The 24,639-nt window shown below is 37.4% G+C and overlaps 1 protein-coding gene across 1 annotated transcript in view; it reads left to right on the top strand.

Annotated features, from left to right (window-relative positions):
- The first annotated feature begins 1,076 nt into the window (after nt 1–1,076).
- The window catches only part of CUL3 (cullin 3), a 92,542-nt gene continuing 68,979 nt past the window's right edge, over nt 1,077–24,639 (top strand). The window contains exons 1-2 of the mRNA XM_046019138.1: nt 1,077–1,209; nt 20,757–20,954. Coding sequence (XP_045875094.1) covers nt 1,144–1,209; nt 20,757–20,954 — 264 coding nt within the window. The 5' untranslated portion in view covers nt 1,077–1,143. The remainder of the gene's footprint in view (nt 1,210–20,756; nt 20,955–24,639) is intronic.

Genomic DNA, 24,639 nt, shown 5'->3' with positions numbered 1-24,639 from the left:
ACATCTCCACCCCTCAGTCCTGAGAGGATTGTGCACATCCGATCCGACAACCTCGTATACATACAGTACGCTAATTTCTAACAACAGCAGGTAACTCCTGCACAAACTCTTCTTTCCACTTTCCGGCTTCTGCTCAAGTAACCCTCCCTAGTTCACCTGCCCTAGAAAAGCACAGAACCAGTTCTAGGACTTAGTTATCCACCTAGCTTCCCTAAGCTCCTCCCCGAGACTGTCCTCCTCCTGGCCCAGCCCCGAGCCCGGCCCCGGCCCCGGGCCGGGCCCCTCGGCCAAGCCCGGCCTGACCCCACCCGGCCCAGCCCAGGAAGACCCAGCCCACTACTGTCCCGCTCCGGCTCTCTGAACTTCCCCGCCCACCCCGTCCACGTGATCAGGGTCCCACCCACCCCTCCCACCCTCCGCGCTCCACCAATCAGCAACCACCTCCGCCCATAGCTTCCCCTCCTACGCTCCCCTTTCAAAAAGGCAGCTTTCTCCTCCCGCCTTCAGCCCCGCCCCTTTCCCACCTCTCCGCCCTGCTGGTTCCTCCCACTCCCTAACTCCTCATTCCCCTCCTCCCCTCCTGTTGACCCCTCCCGCTCCCAAGCTTCGCCCCGCCCCACCCGGGGCAGCGCGCTCTCCCTCCTCTCGCGAGATCTGAGCGTCCCCGCCGCGGCCGCTTGCTTCCCCCTCCCGTCCTCCCACCCCCCTCCCCCCAATCTCTCCACTCTCCGGCTCTCCTCCCTTCCTCCTCCCCCCTCCACCCTCTGGGCCGGATCTCGTCTCGCTGAGGCGGAGGAGGAGAAGGAGGAGGAGGACGTTCGGCCTGCGCAGTGAGATGTTTGTCCGTCGCCGCCGCCGCCGCCATCGCGGAGGAGCGCGATAAAGGGAGCCGAGCCGGGCGTGAGGGGGACCCCGCGGAGCCGCCGCGCCAGCGCAGCCCCCCAGCCGAGCCCGAGCCGCCGGAGCCCGAGCCGCTGCCGCCCCCGCCGCGGCCGCCCAGCGGCCGGCCAGCTCCCCAGCCCAGCCCGGGGGCCGCGCCGCCGCCGCCCCCAGCGTAGCCCCTCGCCTGCCCGCCCGCCTTAAATGTGACACCGGCGCCTCGGAGTGCGACCCGAAGCCGCCGCCGGGGAGGGGACGAGCACCATGTCGAATCTGAGCAAAGGCACGGGCAGCCGGAAGGACACCAAGATGCGGATCCGGGCCTTTCCGGTGAGTCTCTCCTCGGCGCTTGGGACCCCAGGGCCGGGGACCCGGCGGAGAGCCGCACGCGAGGCCCGGGCTGAACTCCCCCAACAGGCCGCAGGCCCGGCCTCCCCTCCCCCACGCCGCCGGCCGCGGGGCGCGAGCCTTCCCGGCAACGGGGCGGCTCGGGGCCCCGGCGCGGCCGCCCTCCTGCTCCGGAGCCCGGCGCCGCGCACCCGCCCGGGAGCTGCTCCTCCGGCCAACCAGCGGGCGTCGGCTGCGGCCAGGGCCCCTTGGCTGGTCCCAGCACCTTCGCACATTCCTGGGGTATAGGCCCAGCCCCTAGTATTCCTCTCCCTGCTCCCTTCCCGGGACCACCAGACTGCAGGGACGAGGACTGTGGAAGTCCTCCGTGTATGGGGCGTGTGTGTAACTTTTCACGTGTGGTCTCTCTGCAGTTTGAAAAATAACCTGGCCCAAAGGTGGCCAGTCAGACCTTTAGGATGATGAAGGCGACTGTCCTCTCCCTCTCTCTTCCCGTCCTCAGAAAAGGGTTTTGCCACCAGTCTACACGCAGTGGTCCCTGTAATGCTCAATAGTAACGTACTAACATCAGCTGTAATTATAGCCTCTTTCATCCACAGGCTTCCAAAGCACTTTACAAACTCTCTTGTGCAGGAATTGCCCCGCCACTCGAAGGAGGGTCAAGGGGAAGCAAGAGAAAACACATTGGACAATTGTTTCTCCATTTCTTAGCCATGGAAGCCCAAAAGAACGAGTCGTCACTACCCCGAGTTGCTCTACTCTATAGATTTTAGTGACAGCAAACGTGTTCTGTTTAGAAACTTTCTTTTTCAGCATTACGTTGAGTCATATGGTTGAAGTATTAAGCATGTAGAGTATAACTTTGGATGCCATACCAGATTCAGATAGCCAATGGCAAGCAATTAAACTGTTGTAACAGAACTGGACATACTTGCTCACGTCGCTACAGTAACAGGTATACGTCAAGATAGACAAACTAGCAATTGAACTGAAGATTTTAGAACAGTAAAACTAGAGAAAGATCTTGAGTGTTTTAGGATCATAAACATACCTTGTGAAGCGGGAGAATGGGGTTTGAATTCACTTTTTAAAGCATGCTTTTTCAGAAGTGTAATTTGCCCTGAGGCAAGACTTATTAATACCAAAGGGAACTAATGAAATCGATTAGCTTGTTTTCCCTTGTAATGAAGTGAGCTGGGTTTATGAATTTTTGGGTAATGTTAGCTTTACTGCTAAGTCAGTTGTGAACATTTTGAGCAGAATTTAGAATTGCTAAGAATTTTAAATAGTTTTATACAAGGTTTCTAGGGAAAGTTTGCCATTTTTGAAATCTGAGTTCTTCTAATTGAGGTTTATTACGAAAATGTGGAATAGCTCACATATGACATTAACTCAGTTTTGTTAATATTGTGATTAACCAGTTGTACCTTTAAATGTGACCAGCTTTGTCATCTCTTTAGGTTTACCTGTTCCCCCTGGTCTTCATTCCCTCATTCATTCAATAAATACAGAGTACTGTGTGCCAGGCACCGTTTTAAGAGCTTGAAATAAGTACTGCTTGAAGATCAAGATCCCTTCTTTCTGGATATTGTGTATTATTGGAAGAGACAGGAGAGAATTGCGTTATTCCTTTAGTGAAAGAGTATAATGTATAATAGATTAGCACCCAGTGCTGAAACCGATTTTTTTAAAAGTAGTGTTTATGGTTATGAGCTAATTTGGACCTTTTCTGTTCATAACTTGTTGCCATCTAAAATTTTCTAAAATCTTTTAATGAAGTTTATAAATGATTTGTGTTTGATACTCAGTTTAATGTCTGCTAATTTTTTAAAAGCATAGTTTTTCATTTTGTGAGTAGTAATCTTTATAAGTAGTTTCCACTGAAAAGAACCTTTATACTTTTTAATATAAAAATGTTTAAGTCCTAGTTCCTTGAGCCCTCATTAAGAATAGATACATGCCTCAGTGGTATGATATTTCATGACTTAACTCTTTGGTAAATGTTTGAGTACCTTATAGACATTTCAAAATTTCTTTTTTCTTCCAGGTTAGCAGTCTTCTAGTAGTAAATGTGTAGTATTCTGTAAAGAAAAAAGTGTTTATGTGTGTACATATGTACATTATTTACAGCTATAGTATTTGCATTAATCTTTGGACATATTGTAGGTACTATAGTTGAAGAAAATTGTAGTTTAACCAAAGGTCTCAGGTGCTCATTTCAGATTCTGTTTTATAAAATTGAGGTGTAAAAAGTGTAAAAATATGTTTTGTAAAAAATATAAAAATATGTTTGTTCTCATTGCAAAGTAGAGTGGTAAGTGAACTTAGAGGTTATTTTATAGATGTGTAAGCCTATTCCACATATAGTCCCATCTGTAAAATCAGGCTCTTTTTAGTGTCTTGAATGCATATTGTAAGTGTGCCTTCATCATTGTTCACAAGAGTAAAAGGTCTAACACAATTTTATGCACAATTTTAAGTAGAACTTTTCATAAGGTTTTAAGAGAAATTACTTATTTTTAAGATGGAAAACAATAGGGACTCTCTTTATTTAAAAGTTGTTGATGGAGTTAGAATTTATTTCAGTTTGTAAGCTTTCCTGCACTGCACAAAATACATGTCATTTCACTTTTTTTTTTCCTGGTACCCAAAATTAACAGCAGGGGCCACAAAACTTTTTTAAGGAAGGAGGCTGTAGTTGTGAAACTCCTGGAAGCTATATGGATTTGGATCAGAGTGCTGCCCCAAGAAGTTCCTGCTCTTCTTGCCTTGCTGTTGCTGAATGTCTCACTCCTGAGTTTTTGTTCCACTATGTAGGATTAGTTGCTGTCAGGTGAACCTTTTGTCCTTACCTTTGAAAAGTCATTCCTCATCACTTGTACTTTCCACATGGGTTTTGTCCACATGGGCTTGAAAAATTGGATTGGATTGGAAAGGCTATGTTTGAAAATATTCTTCTCTCTTCTGATAGTCCTTTCTTATCTTAGTCTTCAGAGTTAGGAGTCATATTGTGAAAGGTATTGTCTTTAGAGTGTGATCTGAAAGTTGTTTCAGCTATTAAAAAAGCATGCTAAATCATGGTGAAGAATCTTTGGTTGTGATGTCCACTTCATAATCCTAGATGAGCTTCACAGAGCTCCACCTGTGTAGCATAGACAGTGAGTGATGTGGAGGTTATTGTTAGATGGAAACCACAGAGTGAATGACATTAGAAAGAGATGAGTTTTAAGATCATATGCGATGTACTTAAGAACGCAAGGGTATAATGATAATTGGGAACAGTTAATGTTTTTGTTTTTCCTAGCTCTTGTAAAATTTGCTAGATTTGGGGGAACAGCTTTGATCTTCCTAATAGATTTCTCTTCCTTAGAGAAAGTAATTGTTGTCTAGGAATACCTGAACTATGTACAGGGAAGCTGAATAAAAGTCTTGCAAATCACACAGGGTGGGGAATTAAGTATTTTTCATTCTCTAACAGAGAAATTATGGAGTAAGTATAACAGATTCATTAAAGTGTTGCCTATACTTAGATTGATTCTTTCTGCTTAATAGTTTCAGGACAGCCAGCTGTGTTGTAACTGTTAGTACCTTTCTGGCTTTAGAAGTTAAAAATCAAAAGCTTAAAGTAGTTATTTATAAGGTGTTTATATTTTGCATTATCTTCCTAGATAGCAGTTCAGAGGAGCCTGGAAAATTAAAGTACTAGTATTGAATTTGGAATTATTTTAGAGTATAGAATATAAGGTAGAATTTGGCCTTTTAAATAAGGTCAGTTCATTGAGACAAGGTAGAGAAAGCTTCCTTTGTTTGTAAATGTAGCTAATAACAGCATTTCTCTAGTTCATAAAGGTTATATAGTTAAGACTAAAAAAAGTATGTCCTCCCTTTGTTTTCTAAATTGCTCCCAACTATCAGATAATTTTTTATCTTATTTTCATTGAAGATCATCTGATATTTGTTAGCAGTTTTCTTAAATTTTTATAAAAGTTACTAGACAATTTGTAGTTTCAAATAATGCAAGTTTGAAAATAGATCTCATTTATTCATTGTAAATGCAGCAAAAAAGTAAAGGTGTTACTAGTAAGCATAAATCACTGAGGTATAATAGGAATTGCAATTAGTGTCTATCAGTGTATTGTGAAAACTATTCAGTCATAATCTGTCAAAGCAATGAATTCATTTTAGTAGGTTTTCTAATTATAAAAATAATGCATATTCATGATAGAATACTTAAGTATCTAAATTTATAAATAAGGAAATGAAAATCACATCTAACCCTACTGGTTGGAAATAATCAACATTTACATTTTGTTGTATTTCCTTTTAATCTTTCATACACTTCTGAGCAGCCAGTAAAATTGAGGTACAATATCATTTAAAAAAAAAAAAGCTTTTTAAAATATGCAGTATTCTCACATTAAATATGTTAAGGATATGATTTGTAAAGACTAGTATTCTATGGCACCTTAGTTTGCTTAACCATTTCCCTACTGCCGGGTATTTTGATTGATTCCGGTCAATTCATATTTCCTCTGTAATAGATAATGCAACTGTGATTATTTAGGCGCATAAATATTTGAACCTATCGATGATTATGGAGTTACTAAGCCAAACAAAATTGGTACGTATTGCCAGTTGACCTCCAGAAAAGTAGGAATAGTAATAGCTAACACTCCGTCAATGCTTATCATGGGCCACACACTGTTCTCTGTGCTTTGCATGTGTAAACTCATTTTATTTGCACAACTCTATAGAGTACTACTACTATCCTCTGTTTTACAAAGGAGGCCTTGAGAACGTAAGAAATTTGCTTCAGGTCACTGTGCTTGTAAATGGCAGAACTGGGATCCTAATCTGGCTCGTAAGTGAATATTCTTCAGAATTAATTATACCTGTCAGGGTTTCTACTGTGTAGCAGTGTCTTAGCCAACATTTTTTATCTTTAATTTTATAGGTGAAAAAATAGTACTCTAATGCTTTAGTTTGCATTTGACTGCTCATTAAGAATAAAACTATGGATAGTCTTTTTTTTTTTTTTTTTAGATTTTATTTACTTATTTGACAGACAGAGATCACAAGTAGGCAGAGAGATAGGCAGAGAGGGGGAAGCAGGCTCCCTGCTGAGCAGAGAGTTGGATGCAGGGCTTGACCCTGGGACCCTCACCCATCACCCGAGCTGAAGGCAGAGGCTTTAGCCCACTGAACCACCCAGGCGCCCCAAAACTATGGATAGTCTTTAACGGAATTTTCCTTCAGAGTATTCAATGTCTGGTTAGGAGTATGACTAAAAAATAGACTGAGTATAATAGAGTTTGGTGGATTTTTGGCTGCCAGATTTTGAATGTCATTTACACCTTTTCCTAGCCACATCATCTTTAACAAGTTACTTAATCCCTTCTAGCTTCAGTTTCCTCCTCTGAAATGAAATTTTCAGTGGGACCTATATTACAGGGTTATTGAGAGATTTAAAAAAAAAAAGCATTAGTACCCTGTCTAGCATCCAGCTGTGGTTACTGTTTAGCCATGATTATGCCACAATTTAAATGTTAAAATTGATTGTTATTTTTGCAGGTAGTTGTATTCTAATATTGAATGCTTATTTTAGTGATGCTGCCATTTTTTGGTACTGTTTTTTATTTTGAAAAGTCTGCAGGGCCAATTTGAACCACACTAAAAAGTCTGTCTCAAAGGATAAAGGATTAGGTACCACTGGGGCACTTGAAAAGAATGCTACTGGCTCTTGGGGGTAGTTTCAAAAAAAAAAAAAAACAACAGTTCAAGTAATGATTCTTACATAATCATTGAAGTAAGTATGTCATTTCTTAAGTAACTTTATTGAAGGAATAAATTAATGTCTACACACACATTCATTTGGTGTGTACATTCTAGTATGTACTTTAAATGTTACCTAAAAATACATTTTGCTTTTCTTCGTTTTCTCCCCCCCCCCCCTTTTTTTTTTTCCATTCCTTCCTTTTATTTGTGTTTTCACTCATGAACTAGATTGTGGTCCCTGCCCAGAACTTACACAAGACACCCTTTTGAACCACAAAATACTTAGCATAGTGTTAGACACAGTGTGGGTGGTTAGTGAATGATTAAATGAGAAACTAATCCTTAAGCCAAACCACAGTAATTGATTAATTGGGTAAATTGATGCAAGTAGTACTCTAAAATGTTTAATGCTGTTTTTGCCGCTATAAGTGAAGTCTTAAGATGTAGTCGGTCATTAATGATTTGAAGTCGGTCTAGTCCTCTGAAACAATAATGACTTGAAAGTAAAGATAGTGTGATGCATTTGCAGTACCGTTGGCTTGATCTTCAGAAGACTAAACCTGTGGCTCAGTCTTTTCTGTTAACTAGCTGTACTCTTTATTTTTTACTCCCTCCACCATGATTCCTTCTTCCCAGCCTGTTTAGCTGTCCACTGTGATCTACTTTCATTGCAGATTGACTCTCCTGTATCTTCAGCCTGTTCTCAGAATTCCTTACCGCTTTTTCATCTGAAACCTGGCTTTGCCCTGAGAGTACTGGCTTATCTTCTTAAATTGAGGTGTCTGTTTTCCTTGTAATCCTTGAATCATTGGGCCCACATACAATTTATTACCACATTCATCATCCTTTTTTGTGGCTTGGGCCCTTTTGAACTACTCTTTGTGCATTCCCTGTGCTCGTCTCTAACTTCTTACACATGTTCCTTCAGTCATTGAAGACTTTAATACCTTCCTCACAGACATTCTTTCCAGTTAGGATCTTAATTTTATCCACTATGTGTGGCACAGACATTCATTCAATTTAAAATACGTTTATTATGTGTTCCTGCTGGAGGTCAGGCACTGTATACAATGATGATCAAATGGACCTGGCCTCCTCTTACTACAGTGGTGTTCACTCTGTCTTGGAGCTCCTTATTCCATTGCTTTAGGAATCTTAAACTCCAATATTGCATTGTATCCTAGCATCTTCATTTATTAGCTGTAATAATGAGCAAATCACTTAACCTCTTTCCTCCTTTATAAGAAGGAGAAAACAATAGCACCTGCTTTGTAGAAATAGAGTTAATACAGGTAAAGCTCTTTGATGAGTACCTGGTGCAAAGTAGACATTGTAAGTAAATGCCAGTTGTTACTATTTAATTATTCTATTCTACTTTGTGCTTGTTTCCTTCTCACATTAATGTGCTCTTAGACCTCAAGAAGACCCCTTCTGTTCTCCCAAACCATAATGCCAGTTACTAATTGTCTTTTTCTTACTACCTCTCTAGAGCAAGTCCAGAAATGGCACAAAGTATCTTGGATCATTCCATCCATCTGCCTTCACTGCTTATATTTTTTAGGCTGTTGTGCACTCCTGGGGAAAATTGGAAGATAGTGGTATCTAAGATGGACTCCCAGGACCTCTGGGCAGTTTTTTGTGTGTGTGTCCCTGGTAAGCTCCCTCTCTCTTTTCCTGTGTGAGCTATTCCAAACTTTAATCACTGTCCTTAAGCTTTTTATTGAGAATTCTCTTACCTGTCTTCTTCCAGAAACTTAACTACTGCTTCACTGTCAAAAACTAATGTTATCTTGTGTAAGTTCTTCAGCTTTCTTCTCTTTCAATTGTAGCCTTTAACCTGTATCTTTACTCATTCTCTCAGTGCCTTCCCTCAGGTCTCAGAGAAGGAAAATGTTCTTTTCCTGTCTTCCCTGTCATGGTAACTACCATACTATTTTTCTTCCTATCCAAAAGTCTTCAAAGAATAGTCTGTATCTCTTTTATTAGAATGTGTGTGTGTTTTTTAGAGGCGGCATCAAGTCTTTTTGTATTGATGTTTGTCAGTGCAGCACAATAGTATCCAACAATGTTGAATGAATGAACTAATACACTCTTTTATTTTCTCAACTTTAAGATGGGAACTGGAGCAGTCTTTTTCACAGATTAGTTGTGAGGATTAAAAGAAACATCAGGAAGTGTTTTCTAATAAACAGTGGTATCACTGAGACATTTGAATGAAATTTCTAATCATAAAGTCAGATTTTTCAACTAAAAAATGTATTATGTTTTTTGTAGGACAGTTATTTTCAAACTTGTAGAGAGTCTCCAGGACCCTGGAGGCATAGGAGGAGTGGAATTAGGTGTAGCTTCAAAAATCTCCTTCTCTTGTTATTTAAAGCTGTTCAAAACCTGGCATTTGTATACAAGATTTCATTTTGGAAAAGTTCTATTAACCACTGCTTTAAAATCCAGCCTTTTTAAAAGTTGAGGAGAGTCCTGCTTGCCCAAGTTGAGACAATTAATAGTAAATTGAGAACTGATTCTTCAGTTGCCTTAACCCCTAATTCAGACCTTTTGCTACTAGAAATCATTTATTTTTTTAAGTCAGTCTGAAGTTGAAAGTGTAGTTAAGTAAAGCTTCGTGATTTTCATTCATTTAGTACTTGTGATCACTGAAAAAGGAATGGACCCAAATTTACTTTTTAAATGTGAAAGGTTACTGCTGAGCAAATGAATAAAGACTTCAAAGGAATATCTTTACCTACTTTAAGAAAATACAAGCTCCTTTAGAGATATTTTTTGATAAAAGCAAGGTTTCATTGCTAAGAGGAATTCTTTAACATAATGATTGCAAGTCATTGTTACTTGAAGCAGCTCTTAACTGGGCAGCCTTACATATGTATTTGTCTATCCTCTTGAAAGTAATCATGATAAATTCTTTTTTCTTTCCAGTTTTTGGATAGTATGAGAAATTGCTTTATAACATTAGTAACATTAGTAGATTAACATATCTACCTTATGTGAATGTGTTTTAGGTGCTTTGAATTATAATTACCTCAAATCCTTACAACCTTTAGATGTTGTTACGATTTTAAATCTTAAGGCTCAGAGAGACCTAGTAAGGCATGTGTAATATTGCCTATCCAACTAAGAAAGGGCAGAGCTGGGATTTAGGTCGCAGGTGTATCTGTTAAAAGATTCATATTCTTCCCACTACACTACACTGCCTAGTTGTATTCTGTTAAGCACCTAGATTCTGAAACATTTTATTTAATAGGAATATATTGGAAAATTAATTCTGAGAATGCCATTCAAATTATTAGCCAGGGGCAGATCCTGGGGCCCTAAAGCTTATACAATGCAGTACTCTATAAAAAGAATTCAAAATTAGTTTTCAGCCAGTGGAAGGAGCTTTTGCAAATGTAAGCCTCTCTTGATTCAAGGTAAATGCACCTCTCGTAAGAGAATAAATGTTATTAAGAACTTTTAATCAATGGAAGTATATTTTTAGTAAAATTTGAGTATATAAATTGCTTAAGGTTATCCCAGTGTGTATTGAATTGAATAAAGCAAAGTTATAACCTATGAGGAAGACATTAGTTGACATATTGGTGAGTTAACACATTCCTTTTTATAAGGCTGATAGCACGCTTTTTTAAACTTTTTGAATAGGAATTTATTGAATTTATTGAATTTCAATTCAGTAGGAATTTATCTTACTAAGTATATGTTTCAAAAAGGGATTCTTTGAAGTTAACATGTTAAAATACTTTAATTTTTATTTTTTGTGTTTGAGAACATAAATAGGTTAAACAGTAAAACGAATTTTGAAGCACAAGAATCAGGCACTTAAAAATAATTCACTTTTTTTCATGGTATATGCAAATGAGACATGAGAGAACTGTGAGGGTTTTTTGTGGGTTTTTTTTTGCTGAATGCTAGCCCTAGCCAAATAAACAAGTAGTTTGTTTGCTCCTGTTTGTATTCACATTTTAATTTTTAAAAGCTACGAATGGTTTTGAGAGACACTGTTCCAGTCTTATGTAATAGATGAAGAAAGGGAGGTCTAGAGAGGATGATTTACCAAGGGATACTTTCAGGACTTGAATTTACGGAAGAACCATGACTAGAAGCCTGATTTAAGTTAAAGGCTCTTTTCTCTAGACCGAACTGAAACATGCCTGTAGCCATAATAATTCAGTGGTAACATTAGCCTATAAACTATAAAAAGACATCTTAATATTGAACACCCATTGAGTTGACTTGGGGTTAGCAGAAGAACACTTAGTTCAGGACGCTTGGATTTCTTCATTGCTCTGATTAGCTGTGTGATCCTGGTTAAGCCACTTAGCCTCAGTTTCCTCATTTGTAAAATGAGATTTTAATTTTTGGTTATCTTAGGCTCATTCCAACTCTAAAAGTTTCATTTAAATAGGTATACATAAGTCTAGGAATGGAATGCTGGTGTGTTCTGTTGTGGCATAAAATATTTTGTGTAGTGTCGCAAAAGTCACCTACCTATGTTTTGGATTTAGAATTTCCTTTAAAATAAATGGTTTATTTCAGTGATGCTGGTTAAATAGTACGAAACAGTGGGAAATTAGCAATGTTTTTGTGTACTCTATTTTGTGTGTGAATTGGTAGTGTTGGAGAAATTTTGAGCAGATTTGATACCAGATTTTTGTAATAATTTCATACAATGGGCTTTTGTTGTCATATCACATTTGCTAACTGGTAATTTATACTTTGTCATGTTTTTTCCCCTCTTCCTTTGGATTGTGGGTAGCTGATTCCAGTGTAAACTAATTTATAATTTGTAGAGCTTTTTACATGTTATCATAGTTTTAGAAAAATAGGGTTTACCCATTTCAAAAACAACAACAATAAACAAGTTACCTAAGCTATAGAGAAGAAAATATTGACATTTTTGATTAAAATTAATAATTTTAGATTGTAGGATGGAAACATCGGATTTAGATGTGCACTTAAATATAAAGTAGAAGTGATTTTCTTAATAGGGAAGGTCTCTAATTATATCTCTGGATAAAGTGTGTTTCAGGGTGCCCAGTAGGTGGCCTTTATTTTTTCATTTGCGAAAACAGCACCAATAGTAGGACAGTGACAAACTTCTTGCTTCAGTGACAGTACTTAACATTGCATCTTACTGTGATTATCATCAGACCATGAAATGTTACACGTACCTTTTTTCATATAAGCAAAAGTCATTGAAATACTTTGTACTCAAGTCAGTTGTGACTTAACATGGACTTCAATAGCTAATCTGAAAGTTTGATCTTTGGTATTTGAAAAATATTTGTTTCAATTTGATTTTTGAACAGCCTACTCATGCTGAGGACTGAAATGCAGATTATAATTGAACCTTCTTTTGATAGTTCAGCTTTCTCATTATAAATGTTACTGTTCCATAATGATATTAGAGTCCAAATGAATGTTGATCAGACTCAGTTTGTGACTCACAGAATTATCCCAGGCTCCTGTGCTTTTCTAATTGATAATCTTTCTCTCTGCTCTTTGACATCAGTTTTATTACTTTTAGCAGCACAGTTCTGTGGCCATCTGCTGTCCACCGTAATCACAGAAAATCCATTTAAGCAAACATCAATCTCAACTTTACATTCAGGTTAAGTTATTAAGTAAGGCTCTTTGTCAGTTTTGCGTAGTAAAGAAAACGAATGTATAGAACAAGTGCTGTGTGCCAGATGCTTTCACAAACTTTGTTAATTGCCACACAGTACGTGATCATCTCCTATTTCTTCTGCCACAAGCATGTGAAGCAAGTAAATTCTGGAAAGTTAAATAACTTGTGCGAAGTCTGAATATCCCATTGTACTGTTCCCTTAACTCTTGGGTCTTTGGTTATATTTTTGATGGTTGAGATTGCTTAAAGATTAACTGTTGGATAAATGGGATGCTTGCAGATGTTATAAGTCATTGTGTAGTTGTTGGTCATCAAGTAAGATTCATCAATATTATTAACCGTAACTGGACCACGTTCAAATCATATATTTTGAAAGTCACTTAGGCATTTTGCCATGTATTATAAAGGGTACAATAAAATAAAGGAAGACTTTATATTGCTCTGAGGTGCTTATAATCTGGGAGGGAGCGTCCTTACATAATTTATGGCTTAGTTGTATCTGACTAGAATTCTGCCATTCCTCAGATATTTGTACCAGAGCAACTTTTTTGAGGCTGAAGCTCAAAATTATGATCAAGCATTTTTCCTTGTTTATTTTTTTCTAGCTGTGTCATTCTGAATTGCCTGGAATTTCAAATTTTCACCCTTTTCCCCCACCCACCCTGTTCTAAATTTCTTGTCATATTATTCACAGGGAACTAAAGACTTCTTGTGCTTTGTATATAGTGGATGTAAAGAATATAGTTATCTTCGTTTTAGTTTTAATTGGCTCATGCTGTAGTTCTCTCCAACTCTTATTACAGATCCTACAAGATGTGTAAGTATATAATAGACTGATATCCTTCCAAATTCACACATTTTTTTTTAAAGATTTTATTTATTTGTCAGAGAGAGCGCACAAGCAAGGCTGGGCAGCAGGCAGAGGGAGAAGCAGGCTCCCCGCTAAGGGGAGCCCAGATTGGAACTAGATCCCAGGACCCTTATCATGACCTGAGCTGAAGGCAGACATTTAACCATCTGAGCCACCCAGGTGCCCCCAAATTTAGGCATTTTGAAGGTTTTTATGTAATTTAAAATAATGTAGATGAATAATCAAAAATGTTTTGGGGAAAAAAAAAAAGACTGTTAGGGTTGTTTTGTTATTGATACTTACTAATGAGGATATTGTAATCCTGGATTAAGAAGAGGCAGAAGGGGGTGGAGGTCATTTTTAAAAATCAAAGTTCTGTTTTGGCTTTTAAAAGTCTCATTAAACCATAAGCACTTAAGAATGCTTAATTATACCTTTCCTTTAAAAGAGTTTTTGTTTCTTTTCTTGCCGAATGAGTTTACTTTCCCTGCTGATCACTTTATAACTTAAACTTGTTGGAACAGAATACTGTATATGCTTAATAATTAGCAAACATTAAATGTGTGTGTGTGCATTTTATTATGTTACTGCTTTTGTTGCAGCATTAACAAAATTCCTTCCTGAGTGTTTTTGCAATTAATGGAACTTAAGGAAATCAGTTTCATCAATGAGTTTAAAATCCTGCTTGAATAATTTAGAATATTCTTTTAAAGTATGTTTTAACTCTTTTTTAAAAAATACGCAGTCTTAAGGCCTTTAAGTTTTGTGGCTCTGAGTGAAGTATAGACTGATGTTTTTATGGTTAACATATTGATGACATTAGAGTTCATTTAGCCCTTTTAACTTTCATTGATAGTTAATGTTGTATTCTTTACCAAGGATGAGTGAGAATTTAAAGTTCATCAGTAACATAATTATTTTGCCATTGTTACTGACATGTTCATTTGATGCCAAGACCAAAGCATGCATATGTAAGAATCTGCACTTAAAGTCCATTTCCTTTGGCATATTGTTTTTGGACTTGATTGAGTTAGGGAAAGATTGTAGCTTATGGATCCTGTCCTGAGGGGCCTTTTCTGCCTATGATTTTTCTCCTAGTTAACATTTATTAATAAAATTAATGACTAAGCAGTTAAGTGAATAGGAGAATCTGAAAACACTACTTGATAAATGAAATTTAAGAGTTTGTTGCTTGTACGTTACTATATTTTATTTGAAAAGGACATTTTATTATTTTAGAATTACATTAATTGCTGTAGATAAGCACATTAAAATTTTTTCCATCATTCAAAGGTTCAAACTTGCATTAGTATAATATAGGTAAAGCAATATTCATTCACCAGACATTTGTTTATGGCCATCTAAGTGACATTAAAGAAAAATGCATAGCCCTTTTAGTATCTCTTTGTCTAGTGGAGGAAAAAGATACACAGCTATTTATGAATCAGTATGAAGTGTAGGATAGATATGACCTGAGTGTTAGGAAAGCGCTGAGGAGGGAGTCCATTTTGCTTGAGGCGGTCAGGGAAGGAAGATACATATATGATACATATATGAGCTGTGTTCAGAGGCTATGTAAAGAATTGGATAAAGAAGCAGCAGAGGAGGGGGCCTTTAAGAAGACAAGGTAGGGTGGTGAATGAGGGGGACGTGTGTCATTGGATTGGAATAACTATTGATTTAATGTAGTCAGGGAATAAATGTAAGATAGGTAGTGATGAGTGAAAGTAGTAAGTGAAGTTAGAGAAGTAGACATAGACTAGATTTTGAATAGTTTTAAAGTACATCCTTCCACCTCTGTAGTTAATGAGAGTTAGGTTTTGAACAGGGCTGGAATGCTCATGTTTACTTTTTAAATGGTGATTCTGAAGAAGGTAGATTCTAAGAGGTTATTCGAGTTCATGATAGTTGGAAGGCTGACATGGTGATCTAGGTGCAGGTTTTAGAAGAATAGTATGCAGGATGAAAGAATGGGAACATATTTGAGAAATAACCTGGGGCCCTCTGTTGGCTGCACTTGATGATTAAATGAAAAGAGGATGAGAGAAGAAAAGTTAAGCCTTGGCTTTTAGCATATATAACTAAGTGGCTTGTGAATTAGAGAATACAAAAGGAAGATATGTGTGTGTTTGGGGTTCAGTTAATAGGGATTTTGGACCTGATAAGTTTGATGTATATCTAGAACATTTGGCTTGAGATGTCCAGCAGGTAGTTGAATATGGTAGTTTTAGACTTTGGAGGAAGGTCTGGGCTGGCAGTAGAGATTTGGGAGCAATTAATATATAAGGCAGTAGTTTATTCTTTGAGATGTGGACCAAAATTCATTGGAAATGTGATAAGAGCTCAGGACTCATCATCCAGGAAAAAGAAATGCACACATTATATTTGCAAAATTTCGTGTACAGTTTTAGGAGGCTCCAGAATCCCTTACTACTCTGGTGTCTTGTAAATTTTAGAACTTTCTATGTGTGGGTAGTCATTGTAACCATGGTAATGGATGGCAATGTATAGTAGCCTTGTGTAGAGTGAAAAGAGTCAGGACAGAGCTCTGGGGAATAAAATGTTTTAAATGGCACTGAAAAATAGGAGATAGAAGTAGGGAATAGTGTTTCCAAAAGAAGGCTACATTATACTGACTTGTATGCATACTTGTACTTTTCAGGTACTTTTGTTTTAGTTCCTATCTGTTTGTTTATTAAGCTTGAAAGGTTTTTTTTTTTTTTTTTTTTTTTTTCTGACAGTTGATGCCCATAGTTGACAGTTCAGAGATTGTATTATTGGACACTTTATTTAGTCAACTGTGAGGGATTGTGCTGTGCCCTGAGCTGGGTTAAATTTTACTGACATTCTTATTTAATCTTCAGGATAGTACCCTGAGATAGATACTGTTGTTAAACCTACTTTATAAGCAAGGAAATAAAAGATTTTGAAGAGTAAAGTAATTTGCCCAAGATCACGTGGCCTGTTTATTTAGCAAAGCCATGACACTAACCCAGGCCTTTTGGACAGCAGAACTTATGTTCTCTACTAATATACCACACTGTGTTTACCAGGATAATCAGTCACTCATGCTGTGATATTAGTATACTATATTAGCACAGTGGAATGTAACATGAGTCCAGAGGTTTGGACTAGATCTGGGGATATATAAATTCTAATCTCTGGTCTGAGATTTGGAGTCAGTCGTTTAATGTCTCTGGGTCCATTCTTCCATTTACTTGAAAATTTTTATACCTAAACATTGTTGTCCTGTGACTCCATCTCTGCTCTGTCTGTAAAGCATGAATACTGAGGAAAGTACTGTGTAGAAATCTTGGATTATAAAACAACTCTTGGTTTATATGTGTGAGAAATGATTTATTATAGTGTAAGGGCATTTCTACAATATTCAAAGTCTCCTGGTTTATGTGTTTTAAATTCTTTAATTTCTAATAGAAAATTTACTAATTTGTGATGGATAGGGACCATTTTCTTGCTTTCATGGGGTCTTACCATACAGAGCCTGAAATGGTCATTTGAAGTTTTGCTCAACTATTCACAGCATGGTTACCTCTGGAGTTTAGAGTTTAGAGTCAACATTAACTTTGGTCTTTGGAATTGTTCTGAATGTTCTGCTTTATGTGTTCATTATTTAATGTTGAGAGATGGTGTCTTAGTCTGCTTTTTTATAACCTCAGTGTATAGAGTACTTGAGGCCATGATTGTCATATGGACTTGTATCTTTTATTGTGGAAAGTTATGAACAACTACATCTTATTAAACTATTAGGATGGTATTCTGTGTATCAGGATATCTGATTAAAAAAAGAGTTTCGATCTAGTGGTAAATTCTCTTAAGGCCTTTTCAGAATAGTATTTACTAGACCTGGGATTTGAACAAGATTAAAGTAATAAAAAAGTTGTTTTTTTCTTACAGAATTCCTTTTAAGCACTTCAGAAAAGATTAGAATAATAGAGTCATCTGCTTAAGAACCCTCTATGAGGGTTGAGCTGATATTTACTGCTAGGGTAACTGAAAGAACTGTTTTGGTTATCAGCATTCCTTACTCTTTCACATTCATACCCATTGGACATAGCGTGGAGGGAGTGTGGTGTGTTTTTTTTTTTTTTTCATTAATTTATTGAGGTGTGATTGACGTGCAAAAAACCGTACATATTTAACGAATGCAAGTTGGAAGAGTTTGTGAAGCCATCACCATGATCTATGCAATAAATGTATACATCACCTCCAAAAGTTTCTTCGTAACCTCTTCAGAGAGGATTCCACTCAGTAATTTCTGTCCATCCAAGTCAGAAATAGGTGTGAAGCTGATGAATAATTGTTGCCATGTTTCCCAGGTTGTGAGTGTAGCACACGGTGTAATAACAGCTCCTTAGTCATAGATTAGCAGGAAATCGTTTCATCATCAAGTATAAATGTTTGTTATATGCCATGTATTACTTCAGTGGCTGAGGGATTCCTCAGTGAAAAAAATCGCTGCCGTCATGGAGCTGACATTGAATGGGAAGAGGGAGGCAGGAGAGAAATAAGGGGAAAAAAATGAGGACTGTGGGGTTGGAATTTGGAGATGACTAGTAAGAGGAGACTGCTATTTTAAATGGAGTGTGAAGTTAAAGCTTCATTTTATGGTGATGGTTGAACAAGAATTTTGAGGTTGATAAAGTGAATGAGCCATGCAGATACCTGAGGGAAGAACATTTGAGAGATAGAGTAGCAAATACAAACACCTTGAAGCAAAAACCTGTTTGACATACTCCAAAGAATGGCAAAGAGAGTCTGTTGTGGCTAGAACAGGGAGCAAGGAGGAAGAATAGATGAAGTCAGATTATCAGATCCAAATAATGTTTTGTAGTTTGTATAAGGACTTTGACTTTAACTTCAAGAGAGATGAAAAGTCACTTGAGGGTTGTGAGCAGAAGAGTGACATGATTTATGTTTTTTAGAAGGTCACTGGTTGCTCTTTGATAGTGGATCAGGAGCAGACCAGTTGGGGAACTATTGGAATACCTTGAGAGATGATGGTGTTTTGAACAAGGCTAGTAGTAGTGGAAAGGGTGAGTAGGAGTTAGATTCTGGGTACATTTTGGAGTTAGAGACAAAAGAATTTCCTATTGGATTAGAATCAATTTGAGGATTAAATTGAGGGATTACAAGCTTTTTTTGGCCTTAGCAACTGGAAGTGGACATTCGCTTGTTCGAGAAAACTGTTGGGAAAGCAGAATTAAGGGCAAAGATTAGGATTTCTGTTTTGGACCTGGTAAGTTTGAGATGCCTAGTATGTATTCCATTAGAAACATGGCTGAATATAGGACTCTGGTATCAAGGGGAGAGGGCCAAACACAGTATATAAATATTGATGTTAACTTAAGCCATGATCATAGATGAAATGAGCTTCACCTGAAAACTGAGTTGTGGCTAGACAAAGAAGTTCAAGTTTGGAGGCTGCTGAGAGGGAAAGAACTAGTAAGCAGACTGACAAATAGAAACTAGAGGAATGGGAAGAAAAACACAAGATTGTAGTGCTTGGAAGGCAAGTGAGGAGTAGGAGTGATCAGCTCTTTCAGTTGCTGCCAGATAGATCAAGAATGATGAGAACTAAGACTCTAACCATTTAGATTTTGCAGGATGGAAGTCACTGGTGACCTCCTTGGGTAATTTCATTGAAACAGTAGAGATGAAAGACTTATTGGAATAGATTCAAGATATAATGAGAAAATTGAGGCTGGAGACAGTGAATGTAGAAATGTCTCAAGTCTTGTGATTTTGCTGTAAATGGAAAAGACAAGTTGGATGGCACTGGAGAAGTGGTGGGTTTGTGAGGATTTGTTTTTAGGATGGGAAACTGATGATTTTGAATGTGTATAGAAATTGTCCAGCAGAGAGGAAAGAATGTGATGATGCTGTGAAGGGAGATTGATAAAGGGAGGTCCTTGAAAAGGTGAGTTGGAATGGAACTAAACTTCATTCTGTAGAGGTATCACTTGGAGTCACAATGCAGATTATAGTTCTGTAGGCATGGGGTGGAGCCTGAAATTCTGCATTTCTAGTCAGTCCTCGATGATGCCTATGTTTATGGTCCCTGTTTATAGTTTGAGTATAAGAACTTCATACTTTGAGCACAAGAACAATAGAGTAGTATACTGATACATAATCATATGGATTGGTGGATATGGTTGGGGTTTGTACAGTATGTCTTCAGGTTGTTTGTTTTCTCAATGGAACAGGAAGCAAGTCATTATCCTAGAGTGAGTTCAGAGGAAATGGTGTAAAATCATCTAAGATGGTAGTAGTAGTCTAGAATGTAGGATTATGGGGTTGTACCCAGAGCCTACTTGGTGGTTAGTGATAATGAATTTAAGCTGAGACATGTTGAATATTGGCATATATATGTTATTCATTTACTTTCATTTACACATGCTGCATGTGAAGAGTAGGTGGGTAGATGGGGTTTAGAATAGCAAGTATTTTGGTCTGGAGAGGGGGAAGTGATTCATAGGTATATACAAGGTAGCTACATATGATGGACTTGGAATCTAAACTGGGAAAGGAAGAAAATAAGAATGCTAGGTGAAACAGAAAATGTGTGTGGGAGGGTTGTTTGTTTTGTTTTTAACTGCAGGTCTTCTTCCAATCTTTAATTTGCTAAGGAGCTCTGTAAATCTTCAGGAGAAGAAGATAGTGTTCATGTCCTCAATTTTTTTTTTCCCCTAAGATTTATTTGTTTTAGAAAGAGTTCATGCAGTGAGGACCGGGAGGGGGCAGAGGGAGGAGGAGAGAGAAACTTAAGACTGCGCTGAGTGTGGAGCCTATCGTGGGGCTCTACCTCACTATCCTGAGATCACGACCTGAGCCAAAACCAAGAGTCTGAAGCTTAACACCCAGGCTCCCCCTATATTAGTTTTAAAATCATGGAACTCTTTCTGTCTCAGTAGCTCTCTGAACTTGTATTCTACTAAATAAACTAAGGAAAAGTGTGCTTTACACTTTTGGCTAAAGCAGGTATTAACATCAGGGATTATGATTTCATTTAAATTGGAGGGGTTTAATGCATATAAGAAAGGAGGGCAGTCTTAAAGGATTTTTAGAAACTTGCTGTGTCATCTCTAAAAACTTCTTAAATGTACCCCTTTATTATTGTTAAAGTCATCTTATAAGTCATACAGATTTAGAATCTTAGGCATATAATAAGATAATTATTATATGGACAAATACAGATTTTCAACCATTGGTGTTTTTTTTTGTCTTTTTCTCTCTTGGATATTACAGATGACCATGGATGAAAAATATGTAAACAGCATTTGGGACCTTCTGAAAAATGCAATTCAAGAAATCCAGCGTAAGAATAACAGTGGTCTTAGTTTTGAGGAGCTCTATAGAAATGCTTATACAATGGTTTTGCATAAACATGGAGAAAAGCTCTACACTGGACTAAGAGAAGTTGTTACCGAACATCTCATAAATAAGGTATCCAGCTTTAAAGGACTGTTGCTAATTATGTGGAATCTAGAAAATCCTTTGTATACTATATTGTACTTTGACTAGAAATACTAGTTTTAAGGGCTCCAGGAAGCCTATAGAAATAGTAATCAATTAATAGTTGTATTATAATGTATTATAAAGCCTCACTCAAAACTTATGATCAGCTAAATCACAATTTTTGATAATTGAGGGAAGGTGAAGTTTGTGATTTACAATAAACACATTCTCTGTAATCATAATTAAGGAAACAGACTTTCATTAGTTTACGAATGCTTGTTTATTAATGTATGAATTAGAGATCATTATTTTTTCCTTAAAATGCTTAACCAGTCAGTCCATTTTATCTTTCTCTACTTTCCCTGTGTAATAAAGCAACATTGCTTAAAAAATACTGTCTAAGACTTTATACCAATTGAAATTGACATTATTTTAGCTGAGTTTTATAGTAAATGTGAATTTTTTTTAAAGCTAAATTAGTGTTGGGCTATTAAAATTATAAATATTTCTTTGGTGCTAAAAAGATGTTTTTACTTTTTTAAATATTTATGTAGAACAAATTCTTCTATTGCAAGTATGTCTTGCTTTAAGATTGTCAGATAAAATGTAAAATACCACAGGTAAATAAAAACTTCTCGAAGTTTTTGTGTGGTATTAAGGTTCGTATTTTAAAATTTTATTTGGAAAAAAAAAAGGAAAAGTTGTACCAAATAGTACAATGATCTCTTGTAGATTCACCAGTTGTTAACATTTTGACACATTTTTGCTAATCTATTGATACTTGTTATTATTACTATTATTGATATTACTATTATTGCTGAAGAATCAAAGAATAAGTTTTAAATTCATTTACCCTCAAATGCTTTGGGATGTTTCTCCTAAGAACAAGGAAATTATCTCACTTAACTGAAGACTAATGTTTGAAATCAGGCAGTTTAACATTAATATAATACCGTTATCTAATATAGTCCATATTCAGATTCATCAGTTGTCCTGTGTAGCATTGATGTCCTTTATAACAGTTTGTTTTCTGATCCAGGATCCAATCCAGGATCACACACTCAGTTCCAGAGCTTCTTGTCTTTCAGCACATTGACATTTTTCAAGAGTATAGGTCAGTTGTTTTGTAGATTGTCCCTCGGTTTTTGGTTTGTCTGATTGTTTCCTGATGACTAGTTTCAGGTTATGCATTTTTGGCAGGAATAATACATAAGTGATGTTGTGTCCTCAGTGCATCACATCAGGAGGCACATGATGTCAGTTTATCCCATTATTGGTGATGTTAACTTTGATCACTTGGTGTCCGCCAGATTTCTCCACTGTGAAGGTACCTTTTTTCCCTTTGTAATTCATAAGTAATTTGTTCAGATATATTTTGAGACTGTATAAATATCCTTTTCCCCAAGAAAATTTCATGTGATGGTTCTAACATCCATTGATGATTCTTGCATGAATCATTATTACTGTGGTGGTTACAAAATAGTTACTTTCTATTTCTACTATTCCTTCCATAATTTCTTTCTCTTACATGGGATTACATGAAGAGGTACCTAGTATCTCATGAAGCAAGGTGATTGTGTTCTTCATGCAACCAACAGTTTCTTTAGTGCCTACTCTGCACAGCTTTCTAGGAATATGCAGTGGGTACAAAGAGATATGATATCCCTTATTTGTACTGTGATGTGAGAGATGATGCAGACATTTAGATAACAGTGTGAGGCATTATATAATTAAGTGGCAAATGAATTCAATAGGCAATAAATGGCTTAGAAATTCAAATGAGGGAGAAATTATCCGGGGCTGTAAGATTAAATGGAAAAGTATCAAATTGAACTGAGCCATGAGACATTTGGGATATAAGTGAACAATGTGGAAGGCTTTCTAGGATGGCAGATGTCATGTGATTATACGGAAATAAATTGGATATGCCTAGGTGGTAAATAGAGTTTGATTGAGGTATATAAGAATTTATGGGGATTAGTGCATTCTAATATAAAGGTGGTTTGGGAAGAGATTGGAGGAAAAACTTGAATGCCAAGCTAAAGAATTTGGGCTTAACAGTGGAGGTTTATTGGAGTTTTTAAGTGGAAGATAATGTGACAGAATATTTTAAGAAGATTAATGATGAGAATGATACAAATGTAGAATTGGGTGTTTGCTGGATGTTTGCTGGAAACTTTGAGTAAAGTGATAGGCTAGACATGAATGGATGGAGGATGTGACAGATACTGTTTTAGATAAGATTGGAGATTTTTATAGTTGGAAGATACCTTAGAAATTATTTTATATGAGGGAAATTGAGTGTGAGGTCATCATAAAATGCTCAGCTAGAAATAGCCTGTGTTTGGAGATAGACAGATTTTGAGCTTGAGCAGGAACTTAAACTGAAGATGAAGATTGGATGTTTGGTAGCATGTACTCCGAGGAAGCAGTATCGCAGTTCAGAGAAAAAAAATCCTAGAGCCAAAGGACGAATTTTCAAAAGCAAATTATGGTATGTAGGTATGGGAAATGAAGACGACTAAATTAAGAAACTTGGCATCAAAAGAAAGAAGAAATGTAGAGTGCAAGAGTTTTTACTTAAAGCTGTTGAAGGGGAGATGATTGAAGCAACTGAGTTCTTGGTTATGGAGAGAGTACAGATTTGAGAACAGAGAAGCAAAGGTAGAATAGAGGCATGCTCTCATTTAGCAGCGGTCCCATAGTGAATGATGGTAGTGGTCGTAACTTACTCTTATTTAGCATTTGTATGTGCTAGGTTCAGTTCCAGTGCTTTTACCTGTGTTAGTGGTCACAACCTAATGAGCAGGATATGACTATTCTAAGTGGAGAAACCAAGGCACAGAGAATTACTGATTTGTTGAGATGCACATAGTAAGCAGCCTAGCTGGAACAGTATTCAGACAGTGTGGTTTCAGGCTAAGTCCTTGACTCCTCTGTAGATCTACTTCTGAGGCATAATGAATGGATCAAGATGCAATAAACTCAGTGAAATTGAGGGTGTAGGAGAGGCTTCGAGTAAATTGGCTCAGTGTTTGTAAAGCTATAGTCCTTTAAATTCTAGTTCTTGGTTTATTTATAATTAAAATGAAGGAGCTAGTAGTAATATCTCCTGAGATTCTTTAGTTCTGAAATTATTATAAATCTAATAATTAAGCCATGCATCTTCTGAAGATGAGATGAAGAGACTTGGAGTAGCCCTTCTTGGGAATATACTAAGGAATTGGCAAGTGAGGAAAAAGATAGCTCAGTAGGAGTTGGCCTGAATGTGTGATTTGTCTTTTTTGTTTGTTTTGAAGAATTTGCTTTGCAGCTTGGGCATAGAGGCAGAAAAAACATCTGTAGTTACATGCTGTATTGAGAATTGGCTTATCCAAAAAGTGAAGAGGGGAGACCAGAGTGGGAAGTCAATGTTTAAGTGATTTTTTGGACTCCGAAATATGGTTAGGTAGAAATTGAAGTCATGTGACCAATAATTCTATGACTGTAAAAGCTTCAGCGTATTTGTGAGTTGCTTAAAGTGATCCCATATCTCAGGTTAGTTGTTATTATTTCAAAATATAGGCAGTTCCCTATAATATGTTCCATAGAATATGTATTCAAGTCAGTTGTGCTAAAGAAATTGTATACACTAAATTCTTTTTATTTCTGTTGCATAGGTATTAGTCATACA

Source organism: Meles meles, chromosome 9 (assembly GCF_922984935.1).
Source record: "Meles meles chromosome 9, mMelMel3.1 paternal haplotype, whole genome shotgun sequence".
NCBI classification, from domain to species: domain Eukaryota; kingdom Metazoa; phylum Chordata; class Mammalia; order Carnivora; family Mustelidae; genus Meles; species Meles meles.
This window is presented reverse-complemented; position numbering and strand designations above follow the sequence as displayed.